Here is a 12,374-nt window from a genome sequence, read left to right as displayed (position 1 = left end):
CAATGCTAAAATGAAGAAATAAATCTAAATAAAATAATAATAGAAAACCATTAATGAAGAGTCATCTTTTGATTCTTAGATCATCTTCAGTCTCATTCTCAATTACAATTTACATTAAATGATAAAAGATTATTAAATAATAATGCAATAATAAAATGCAGAGTGAGAGAGTAAAGGAGAAAAAAGTCTAAAAATTATACTGCATCACAAAGCAATGTTTTCCAAATGCAGTGCATATAATCAGATGCGGAAGTAAATACTGTAATAAAGATAAATTTTATTAATGTAAGTTATAAATAGATTAATAATTAAGATGTAATTTAAATGTGAAAAAACATCTCTCTGTTAAGTTTTGTTTTACATACTCTTGTGTGTTTTGATTGCATCACTGATCACTCGTCACTGTGTTTTTATTACATCTTTGATGTAAGTTATAAATGAATTAATAATTAAAATAATTTAAATTTGAAAAAACAACTCTCTGTGAAATTCTGTTTTACATACTCTTGTGTGTTTTTATTACATCACTTAACGTGGTTCATTTATAAATATTGATATTGACATAACTAATAAAATAATGTGAATACCATAAATTATTTTTAAAATGTTTGTGTAGTGGAACTTTTTAAAAGTCTGGAACCATCCATTTTATAAAACTCACTAGTCAGTAGGAATCGACATTATAAATAATGTGACTAAATGCAAATGTTTACAGCTACTAAAATACTATGTAAAAGAAACTTTGAAATTGCTGTTCACCACCATGAATCCATAATTCTAAATCTAAATTTTTTAAACACCAATATGGTAATGCAAACAAATTGTTGCATAAAATATGGGAAGAATTATGCTTAAACCTTCTCCTTCTTCTTCACATCAAGGATTAGACAATGATGCCTGTTCTGGGAACCATCTTCTCATTGGGTAGTCAATTCTTCTATGATTTTCTTGCTAGTATTCTAATGCCAGGTGAGGTAATCGATCAGCCTGCGTACTATCCAGATCAAGATGATCCATACCAATTTATTTTCTATTCTTTCATTTTTTCTCTAGATTTAAACATCTTCAAAACCAGTTAATATTCTCATTTGGTATTTTGTCCAACAGTATGCAGTCCCTCTCTGCTCTAAGCTACTTCATTTCTACAGCTCTCATTTTATCTTTCTCTCTTCTATACAATGTCTATGTTTACTTCCATTCAACAAAATTGGTATTGCTATGGTGCTAATAGGTTGAAGTTCAATCTATTTCAATCTAGTTTCTCTCCTGATCATATACTTTAGGGTTCTGTGAATCATTCCACAAACATGTGTAAAGTTAAGTTTAGTTGTCACATCCTAGTTATGTATGAAAGATACTGCACACCACTGAATAAAGGAAGTGATAATTGAGCCAATATCTCACTGGGTCTCACAATGTCTTTGACATTACCAGGTATTTTCTGCAGAAATCTTGTCTTCTGAGCATATATTTTTAAGTCATACTCACTACTGATATTTTTTAATAAATATACCTCTTGCACTTGTCCAGTCATTCTTATTTAAACTTATTTCTCAATAACTATTTCTGTTTTAGAGATATCAGTGATCATAACTGTAAAAATGAGAAAAAAATATATGAAAGAGACTACGGGAAAACATGCTATAACAATTCTTTTAATGTATTTCATCTTCAGATTTCATTTAATAACATACTTGTAACAGTTACTCTTGTAATAACATTTTCTTGTAAAATAACTTAGACATTAACTATTAAAACTATTCAGCAATTTATTCAATAACTTAGGTATAATATTTTTTCAGACAGATTATGTAGTGGTTAAAAAGTATTGGGCGTTTTGTGCAACAAAATAGTATTAGCATATTCTGGCAAAAGTAAGTATTCATAATATTGCCAATGACCAATATCTATCACCAAACAGCCAAAGATCTATCATCAAACGGTGTTAAACCATTTGGAAAAAGCTAGCTACAAAAAGAAGCTTCGTGTTTGGCTGGCACATGATCTGACTCGGAAAAATTTACTTGATCAAATTTCTATCTGCAAATCTCTACTGAAACATAATGAAATCGAGCCATTTCTGAAGCAATTGATCACAAATGATGAAAAGTGGATAACCTTTGACAACAATGAGCAAAAAGGATGGTGGTTGAAGCGAGGAGATTCTACACAGTCTGCTGCAAAGCTCACACTGACATCGAGGAAGGTTATCCTGTGAATTTGGTGGGACTGAAAGGGCATCGTGCATCACGAACTGCTGTTGCCAAGCAGAATGATAACTCAGACCTTACTGTCAACAGTTAGCATAATTGCACCTAGCAATTCAAAAGAAACTGCCTGAACTGGTTAACAGTAAGGGTATCATATACCGAACGCTGACAACACAACACTGCATATATCTTCAACAACCTTTCAGAAATTGAGAGAATTTGACCTGGAGGTTTTAATGCATCCACTATATAGCTTGGACCTGGCAACAGGTCCAAGCTATATAGTGGATGCAGGTCTATTATTTGTCTGCAGAACTCCCCAAATAATATTAAGTTAGTTTCAAAAAAGGACTGTGAAAACCATATGTCACAATTTTTTGACTAGAAACCACAGAAGTTTTATAGCGACAGGATTATGATGTTAGCCCACCGGGCTGGTCTAGTGGTTAACTCATCATCGCAAATCAAGTGATTTTGAAGTCAAGAATTCTAAGGTTCAAATCCTAATAAAGGCAGTTACTTTTATATGGATTTGAATACTAGATCGTGGATACTGGTGTTCTTTGGTGGTTGGGTTTCGATTAACCACACTTCTCAAGCATGATCGACCTGGGACTGTACAAGACTACACTTCATTCACATTCATATATATATCATCCTCATTCATCCTCTGAAGTAATACCTTACAGTGGTTCCGCAGGCTAAACAGAAAAAGAGAGGATATGGTGTGGCTGAAAAAATGGCAGGTCATAAAAAAAAATGTTGCAAGTATGGTCTCATAATGTTATTTTCCAACAACAATAAATTTATTCTCAATTTGGTCTCCAAAGGCTCAATAATTTTTAGACAACCTATTATTTTTTGTAACAGAATTATCAATCTTTAATAACAAAAATAAATCATATATACTTTTGGTGAATTTATTTAAATTTTTACTAATTTTTATCATATCATTTTCAATTTTTCTTTATGACATTCTGAGTAACATGTGATATTTCAGATAATATAGATAATATGATATTATCTACATACATTATAGATAATGTGATATTTCAGATAAAATAACTACATAGTTATTTTATGAAGTACTTATAAAATATTAGTTTGCATGTTTATAATTTTCTTGAATCAGTAGAAAAAAATAAGTAAATCTCATTAACATAACTCTAAACAGAATAAAAGCTTGTTATTAACATTTTTTAATTTAAATTTTGCTGTTATATTCAGAATAAATTTTATTAATAACATTTTGGCTCTCTTTACAGTTGAATCTGAAGCACCACCATGACAAATACATCAGATATGCCCTTTTTTTTGCGAATGGGAGTGTATGCTTCTTCAGCCTGTTTTGCAGATTTTATGACATTTCCATTTGATGTGGCAAAAGTCAGGCTTCAGGTAAATAAAAACAATTTATTTTATATTCATTGTATAATAATGTTTATAAAAATACTTTTTTCTTTTAATTATTTAATCTTTCATTTTGTATAAATATTCAATAAATCTAATCTTTTTAAAACTTACTATTAACGATGATGTTAAATTACAACAGATAATTTTTTTTATTGTTAAAGATTTGAAATAGTTTTTTAAAAATCAGGTTCAAGGTGAGAAGATAAGAGGTGCTCCAGGTGGTGCAGTAGTTTATCGCGGCTTACTTGGAACAATTGCAACTGTAATTCACAATGAAGGTTACAGGTACATTACATAAAATAAAAAACAAACACATTATAAAACAATATTTCCTAACTTTTGATGAAAAACAGTGAAATCTCTAGATTATGTGGTATCTTTTCCTCCCCATGTATGTGTGTACTTGGACTTCTCTAGCTTTTATCTTATAATCATTGCAACTAATAATTTATACTGTAAATGGTATCCTGAATATGGAAATTTTACTTTAATTAGTTATGCAAAATATTGTTCTTTTTCTACAAATAAGAACTGAAAACATAAGTTCAAGGTCTGGCTTCCTCAAATAAGACTATAATTGAGCCTTAGTAATGTATGTTACTGAAATACACAATTTTTATTGAATCTATTAAAAATATTTTTTGGGTAATGTAATACAAGAAATAAATGAAGTTATTTTGCGATATATTCATTGTTATACATAAATATAAATACATCAGTATTATTTATTTTACTTTTACTGGTTAATCTGTTTAAAAAAAGTGAGAATTAAGTGTATTATAGTGACAAATTTAGCAGTGAAAATCTTATTTTTGTAATAGACAGATTTTTAATTTTGACAAATTATGAGTAGTTCAGTATCTTTAATTTGTAATCATGTGCAAGTTCTCAAAAACAAAATAAAAATGAAATAATATTTTGGTTTTACCGATTTAAATATTTTTAATATTTTATTCATGATTTAATACGTTAATTTTCATTTTGAATAACAAAGAAATTTTATATTAAAATAAGTACATATTTAAGTCTTGATAAATTAAAAAATTATTTAAATACTAACACACTACAATTGCATTTTTTCTTCAGGAGCTTATTCAATGGACTTTCTGCTGGATTACAGCGCCAACTTTGTTTTTCATCTATACGTTTTGGATTGTATGACAGCGTTAAAAATTTTTATATGAGTTTAATTTACGGTAAGTACATTATGATTTTCACTATAACAAATTTTTTTTCTTGTTTAACAGTTAGACATATTTTTACTCTCCTGTATACGTTAGTAGTCGTGCCAGTGATAATGAATAATGGTTAATCATAATAAACATAAAATTATAAGTTTAAACAAAGGCTTCTTAGTTTTATTTCGCTTTTCATTTCATTGATCTCATCTTGTACATTAAAATACTTAAATGTATTAATCATTAAATTTTTCCTTGTAGTTACTTTATTTATTTTCTAAGCAAAAATAGGTTTTTGTACTTTACAATCTACAGTCACTTTATAATGATATATGAATTTCATAGCATAAGAAAATATAAGTCTGTCAGGATTCAAACCTAGAACTTTACAAATAAAAGGACACCATTCTCAGTACTAGTTTGTTGTTGCACTGCCACTTTTTTATGCAACTTCTTCAGATTTCATGAGAAAATGAATAATAACGTTTATTTAAGATGGAAAAAATACATTTCTTAATGAAAAATAAAAATTACAAAATATTTTAGATTATGCTGATGCCAGGTACTGATGAATTCTACATATATCAACATACCTACGCTTGCAAACCTTGTCTAATTAATGTTAAATATACATATTATATACTATTTAATATGCTATTAATTAAATGAGGTTAGCGAGCGAAGTGGGCGTAGGTTATGTATGTTAGGTTATGTTGATATATGTACCATTCATCAGTACACGGAGTCAACATAATCTAAACAAACAACTTACACTTGCTTCATTTGCAAACAGACATATTTTTTGTTTAATACATTGTAATAATACATTTCAGCAGTGTTTTTTTACAAAGAAGTTACATCAAAAAGAGCGAAAAAAGTGGCGGTGCGAAAACAATGAACTACCCCTTGCAATCTGTCCATTGATGTTTGTAGTATTCCACACATTCTTCTTTGTTTTCCTTTTGTGATTCTTAGCTGTAGACAATCCTTGCGAAGAATGCGACCTAAATAACATATATTTCCTTTATCATTCATAAGTTCGCCTCCTTTCCTTTTCCCACAACCACAACTCCTATTTACTCGTTCACTTTCTCCATACTTCTTGAAAACAAAATTTAAAATGTCCCTACAAGCTTAAATATGATGAAGGAAAATTAAATTGCTGAAAATTGGGAAATATTTTTCCGAACAACAATAATTAACCCAAAATAAAATAGAATTTTTTTTAATAATTAATGCATATATTTGGTAATAACAGTAAAGTGGCCACAGAAAGATTCCTCCTACATATCGTGTTGATGTCAATAAAAAAAAAGTATCCCATAATTTAAGTCAATGAGATCTGGTCAGTTTCTTAGCCTGTTAACTGATAATTGTTGGGTTAGCACAAAAAATACTCTTATAGAATTAAGATTTTAATAATTAACTATAATTAATAATTAAACATTTTTACATTCAATTTTTTTATGAATTTTATGAATCTATCGTTTTAGAACTAATTACTTGACTGGTTTTTGCATTTTTTTCATTCTTTTCATGTTCTGTACTAATTATAGATGCTGTAACTTATATCCTTAATTATCTTTTTACAAGAATTTATATATGAACTTTTAGACTTTCCTTACTGTTTTTATACATTAGACTTACATCTATTCTAGTGCAGAATCACATCAACTCTTTAAACCTAAGTACGATAACTTTAAAGATGATTTCACATCACAGTGTTATCTTTCCTTAAACTGTAAACTTTTTTCCATTTTTAGCTGCTAATTGTCAGATTTTATATGATAGTGGAAAAAATGTTATTAAATATTTTTAAAAGTGGTTTATTTAATCAGTTTCTTAAATTTATATTTTAACATATTTGATTACCTTTATCTGCTATGGCTATCAGCCGTTAATAAATAGCTAAACATGCGTAAAAATAGACTGCTAATTAATGACAATGAACTATAAAAACAATTTTATCAGTGGCTTTTTTAATGAACATAATTTCAACCTCTTATTGTTATTTTTTTACTTCATATCATTCAAGAGCTAAACCTCCAAAAGCAGTTGTACTCTGTGAAACCATTAGGTTGTAAGTAGAAGCAGTTTATCATCTTAGCTAGGACTGTAAATAATAATGCTGTGTATAAATTGCCTTTTGTAAATTCTGTTATGTTTATTGTCTAAATTACTTTTTATGCTGCCTTAACTGTAGCCATTCATTTTAGAATTGTTTCCGTTAACCAGTTTTTGTAAAGTATTGTCAAACCAAATTATCCTGCCAAACCAATTTTTTTTTTTCAGCTTACACTATCTTTTATTAATTGTCCAGATTTCTTTTGTGATATTCTGAGAGCATTTGAATCTCTCTCAGCATCACCACATCCTTAAGCAACTGTTTTACTCTATTAATCTACAATATTTCTTCTTAACATATTAAATGTTGTACTTCTTTATAGCTTAATAAAAATAATAATCTCTGTGTGCTTCTATCAACTTACACCTTATCTGTTCAATTAACTGCCTTTAAAACATTGCGATTAAATGTTCTTTAATGCTTGATGGAAATTTTAATAAAAATTAAACAAATTTAAAAAAAAATTTGATTGCTCTTGTTTAGGTTCACCATCTACGCCAACATTACAGAAGCCATTATCTGATGTATCACCAACAACTGTTGTAATATCACCGCATTCTATATATCCAACAAAAAAAGGTGACTTATTTAACCAACATACGATTTCCAGTGTGTTTGACAAGATTACATTAATTGGCGATACACAATTTATTTTTAAAAGTTGAGGAGAACAGTAAAAAAAAATTATTTAAAAAAGTATTGTATTTTAACTAAAGTGCTGCCTAATTATTATAGTAACATACGTTAATCTGTTTCTTACAGTATTCATAAATAACTACATTATAAACTCATTCAAAAAATAATCAAGTCATAGTTTTTAATAGAATTTTCAAATTATTAAATAAATATTATATTCAAATCAGCATATAATTACACATTATATAAATCATTACAAATAATCTATCTTAAATTCTGTCCTGTTATTAACTGAAGTAATATTATCCTTGCAGATCAGATGTAATTTTAAAAATGAACACTAGAAAAATATCATATTTAAGAATAAAAAAATTATCTGATTTTTAGTTAATTTACCAAATAACAGAAAACATAAGTCAGCTAATTTGTTAGTCTTTTTTATGTTGGCTAATTTAATAACATTTTTTATAGTAAAAGTATAGTATCAAATTAAAATATGACTATCACAGAATTTAATGAAATAAAATCTAAGGAATCACTTTTTAATTTCTAAACAATTTTGATACATTTTATCACTGAACAGTTAATTTACAATACTTTGTGTTTTTAATACTAATATTTGTTACATAAACTGCAATTTACATAAGTTTTGAAATACTTTTTTTTAAATCTGTAATTGCCGGAACAATCTGTCGATCATTAAAAAATAATAATCATTCATAAAATTGTTCAGTATATACTGACATGCTTTTAATATTTTATCACAGAGCACAAACAATACACAATATTGTTTGTGTACAATACACAATATGCAACTACATATTTTGTAGTCGCATATTAACTCATATCAACATCATATCAACATCACATCAACTCATATCAACATGATTTAACATCATTTAAACATGAAAACATCAATTTTTAATAACTTCATAATCATTCAACTAAAATTTTAATTTCAGATTAAATTATTAAATAAAAAGAAATTTTTAAATTTATAAATCTAATTTTAAAATTAAACATATTTTTGAAAATATGTTTAATTTTTAAATTTATAAATCTAATTTTAAAATTAAACATATTTTTGAAAATAAATTCTATGTATTAATTAATTACAATGAAATTTATTACTAATAATAACTGTATGGTCTTATTTGAACCTTAATTAAACTGGTTTGTAATATTTAGACTATGGTAAGTACAAACTTATCTTAATAAAATCAAATTAAAATTTTCATAGAATTAGTAACTTTAAATTTAAAACTACATTTATATTTTACATTAAGAGTGACATAGAACTGTAGACTCCTAAAATTTGAAATAAATAAATCAAGAAAATGTAAGTAAAATGTAGTATAACAATATTGACGAAAACTAGTATCTCTTACACTTAAATTATTATTACTCATAAAATAATAATTTTCTGACATTGTGTTGTAAACAATACAATCAAAATAATTTCTTTTTTTTACCATTTTTACAGTAATTTTTCTATGAATAATAATAATAATAATATTATAATAATAATATTATTATTATTATTAATACATTATCCACTATTAAAATGAATCTCAACTAATTGAATATTATCTAAAAAAATAATCATTTATTAAAGAATCTTCTGTAATCACAAAAGATATAAAAATAAATATGTCTGAGAATTTAATAATTCAGATTAACTAAATTCTACTCTCTAATTACAGGATCTGTGATGGAGTAAAGTTAAAAACTATTTTCGTAGAAATAACTTGAATAAATGATTTAAGTACAGTAAAATATGTTAAAACACAGTCAATAGGTTAGGATATCTATTTGCACACGATCTACATAAACACCATAATAAAATATGGTTTTCAAACATACATTTATAAAGTGAAGCAGCACCATTTTGAGAATTTGAAAATTAAACTACAGAGTAATTAGTATAATTTAAGTTTGAAATTAAACCTACTACTGATAGATTATTAAAAATTGCCACATTATATCTGGTACATTATGATTTGAAGTAGTTATTTTTTTTTTTTTTTTTTGGTATTAATACCATTTATAACAAACATACAGTATCATTATCACACATTTTTCTAAAAATTTTGTACTTTAAAAAGCAGTTGCATTATTTTATAATTAGTCATTTTTTCCAAAGGTTAAATGTTCTAGCCAATGAAAGTACTCTTCGTTTTATTATTTTTTCAATTCATACTCCTTCGTTTATAATACTGATTTTGTATTTAAATTATTCTGACATTTAAGAATAGAGATCAGCTCAATAACAGTGGTATAAATGAGCCTTGTCTCCTTTATTCCCCTAAGTGCTCCTATTTTTGAAAGTATCTGATGCCTAGTGTTTATTTAAAACATTATAATTAAAGGTCCTATAAATGATTAGTGTAAAATTTTTCTGTATGTGGTTTAAATATATTGTGTGGCTGTGATATGTAGCCTACACATAGTTTGAAGAAAGGCTGCAACCACTGGGACACTGCCATACTGAATTCTCAAAATGGGGACAATTTTCAATTATTAATTTAAATCTTTTTGGTGGTTGCTACTAGTGTAAAATATTTTAACTCCTTAATAGATGTCATATTCAGCATGAATAACCATCGATATTAAAGAAAATATTTCTTTTTTTTCAGAAGAACCAGTTAACCATGGAATTAATGTACCAATAAGAATAGCTGCTGGTTTAACGACAGGATTTATGAGTGTATGTGTAGCCCAGCCAACTGATGTTGTAAAAATTAGATTCCAAGCAATGACAAAAGGTTCTCAAAGATATGATAATACAAGGCAAGCATACAATACAATATTTAGACAAGAAGGACTTCCTGGACTTTGGAAAGGTAAGAAATTTAAAACAATGTTTATAAAAAGTACTTTATATAACAGCAGACATTTCTTCATTAATTATAACATTGCTTTCAAATTTCAGTAAAAATTAGTCTATTGTCTTAGTCACAAATTTTGAATAGTACCATTAAAAAGTTTTGAGTAGTAAAGGGAGTAATGCATTGAATCATTACAGTACTTTTATTCAGTACAGTGCATGCGTATTAGTAATTTTTTACTAGAGTTGTCATTGTATGATTGTGACAACTAATTTGATTTGGCTACCAACCAAACTAAATTTGTTGGCTAAGCAACCAACTGAAATGCAGTATTGTACAACACACCATGAATCAAAATTTGACTAATTTTGTTATTGCAAGCAGTATGTTGTCCATACATGTATCCTTTCATACACAAAACAAACAATACAGAATTAGAATTTAAACATGTATATTCTGATATTTGATTATTACTATAATGGGTTTCATATATTTATGCAATTTGGTGTATGCGATAGTAATTTTGTTGTTTTAGATCAGATTTTTAATATTGTATTTCATTCTGTTTTTTTGTTTTTTTACTTTTAGTATCCTCTTATTATAAAAGGAGTTTTTATTTTGCTTTTCGGCATTTTACATATGTTTAATTTTTAATTGTTTACTATACTAATATTGTGTCATGTACTGATAACAACACTTAGTTGTGCATCCAGAAAAAAACAAACAGGAATGATTTTTCTCTTTTTTTTTAGGTACAATGGCAAATGCTGTAAGAAATTCAATAGTAAATGTAGCTGAGATTGTAGTTTATGATACAGTTAAAGAAGCAATCATAATGAAAGGAATAATGAGAGATAATATTTATTGTCATTTTTCAACAGCAACAATAGCAGGTTAGTAATCATGTAAAAAATTTTAACGTCAATGTTAAAAATAAAATCTGCTAACACTTTTTTTAAATAACAGAACAACTTGCTTTTAAAGAGAGAGCAAAATTACATGAGAAATTGTGCTTCAGATAGTTTTGAAATAAAATTGAGACAAAATAAACTAAATTATGATGAATCAACAATTTTATTGAAAGTTGATGAAGGAGTACAATACCTTTAAAATGATTTTCTGGAAGCATAATTCATGTTTTGAAAGTGAGTTATTTTGATTTTTTTTAAATTTTATGTTTTATATACACAGGTCAACAATTTATATCAATTGTTCTCAACCTGGGATATACAAACCCTCATTACATGGAAAGAATTGGGTACAAAGTGAAGCCTTAGATAGTTAAATTGCTAAAATTGAAATTTCTGTATTTCCAATGAAGTGTGATAATATAGCTCAGTGTTTGTTAATCTTCAGCACCATGTCTATCTTATAGCCAAATCTACCATAGCATTGCTAATTAAAAGTTTAACTTATAAATTTATTAAATGTTGATAGTTAGATTTTCTATTTATTGAAATATGTAATTTAAATAACTAAAATTTAATATATATGTGCTCATATTTTCTTATTACCATTTATATCATAAATATAGTTTATTCAGTCTACACAAGGAACTTACCATTTATACACACAAACATATATACACACACAAAGACATATTACACATGCATATGCATTAAGCTCTAAAATAATGAAAGTGAATCTAAAATATATTTTAATTCAAACAGAATTAAATAAGCAACAGAAAGTAAAATGAAAGAAAAATGAAGAAAATTTTAATAACTAGTTTCACATCACCATTCAATTTTTGTTCAGTGTATTGATTGTAAGTGATCTGAAGTTAGTCACAGGTTTCATTATGAAAAATAACAAGCACCTCATGCTAAGATTACGAGGGAAAATTAATTTCTTGTTTCTCTCTTCACAAAGCTGAGTATTCTAGTAACCATTTATATATGCCATAAATTTATATATTCCAACATATACAACTGTCAATTATATAACATCAAGCAAAATTATTTTATTTGTACAAGATATTTGA

The 12,374-nt window shown here is 26.8% G+C and overlaps 2 protein-coding genes across 4 annotated transcripts in view; both read left to right on the top strand.

The window, feature by feature from the left end:
- The window catches only part of nw (narrow), a 393,672-nt gene that overhangs the window by 272,111 nt on the left and 109,187 nt on the right, over positions 1–12,374 (top strand). The window lies entirely within an intron of this gene.
- LOC142321670 (dicarboxylate carrier UCP2-like) overlaps positions 1–12,374 on the top strand; it is a 93,437-nt gene that overhangs the window by 76,353 nt on the left and 4,710 nt on the right. For 2 of the 3 annotated variants that reach the window (XM_075359941.1, XM_075359942.1), the window contains exons 2-7: positions 3,476–3,608; positions 3,811–3,908; positions 4,710–4,819; positions 7,410–7,505; positions 10,199–10,405; positions 11,143–11,283. In XM_075359941.1, the coding sequence (XP_075216056.1) occupies positions 3,495–3,608; positions 3,811–3,908; positions 4,710–4,819; positions 7,410–7,505; positions 10,199–10,405; positions 11,143–11,283 (766 nt within the window). In that variant the 5' untranslated portion in view covers positions 3,476–3,494. The remainder of the gene's footprint in view (positions 1–3,475; positions 3,609–3,810; positions 3,909–4,709; positions 4,820–7,409; positions 7,506–10,198; positions 10,406–11,142; positions 11,284–12,374) is intronic. The other variant, XM_075359943.1, reaches the window with a different exon arrangement.

The sequence above is a fragment of the Lycorma delicatula genome, chromosome 3 (assembly GCF_047948215.1).
Source record: "Lycorma delicatula isolate Av1 chromosome 3, ASM4794821v1, whole genome shotgun sequence".
Taxonomy (NCBI): domain Eukaryota; kingdom Metazoa; phylum Arthropoda; class Insecta; order Hemiptera; family Fulgoridae; genus Lycorma; species Lycorma delicatula.
This window is presented reverse-complemented; position numbering and strand designations above follow the sequence as displayed.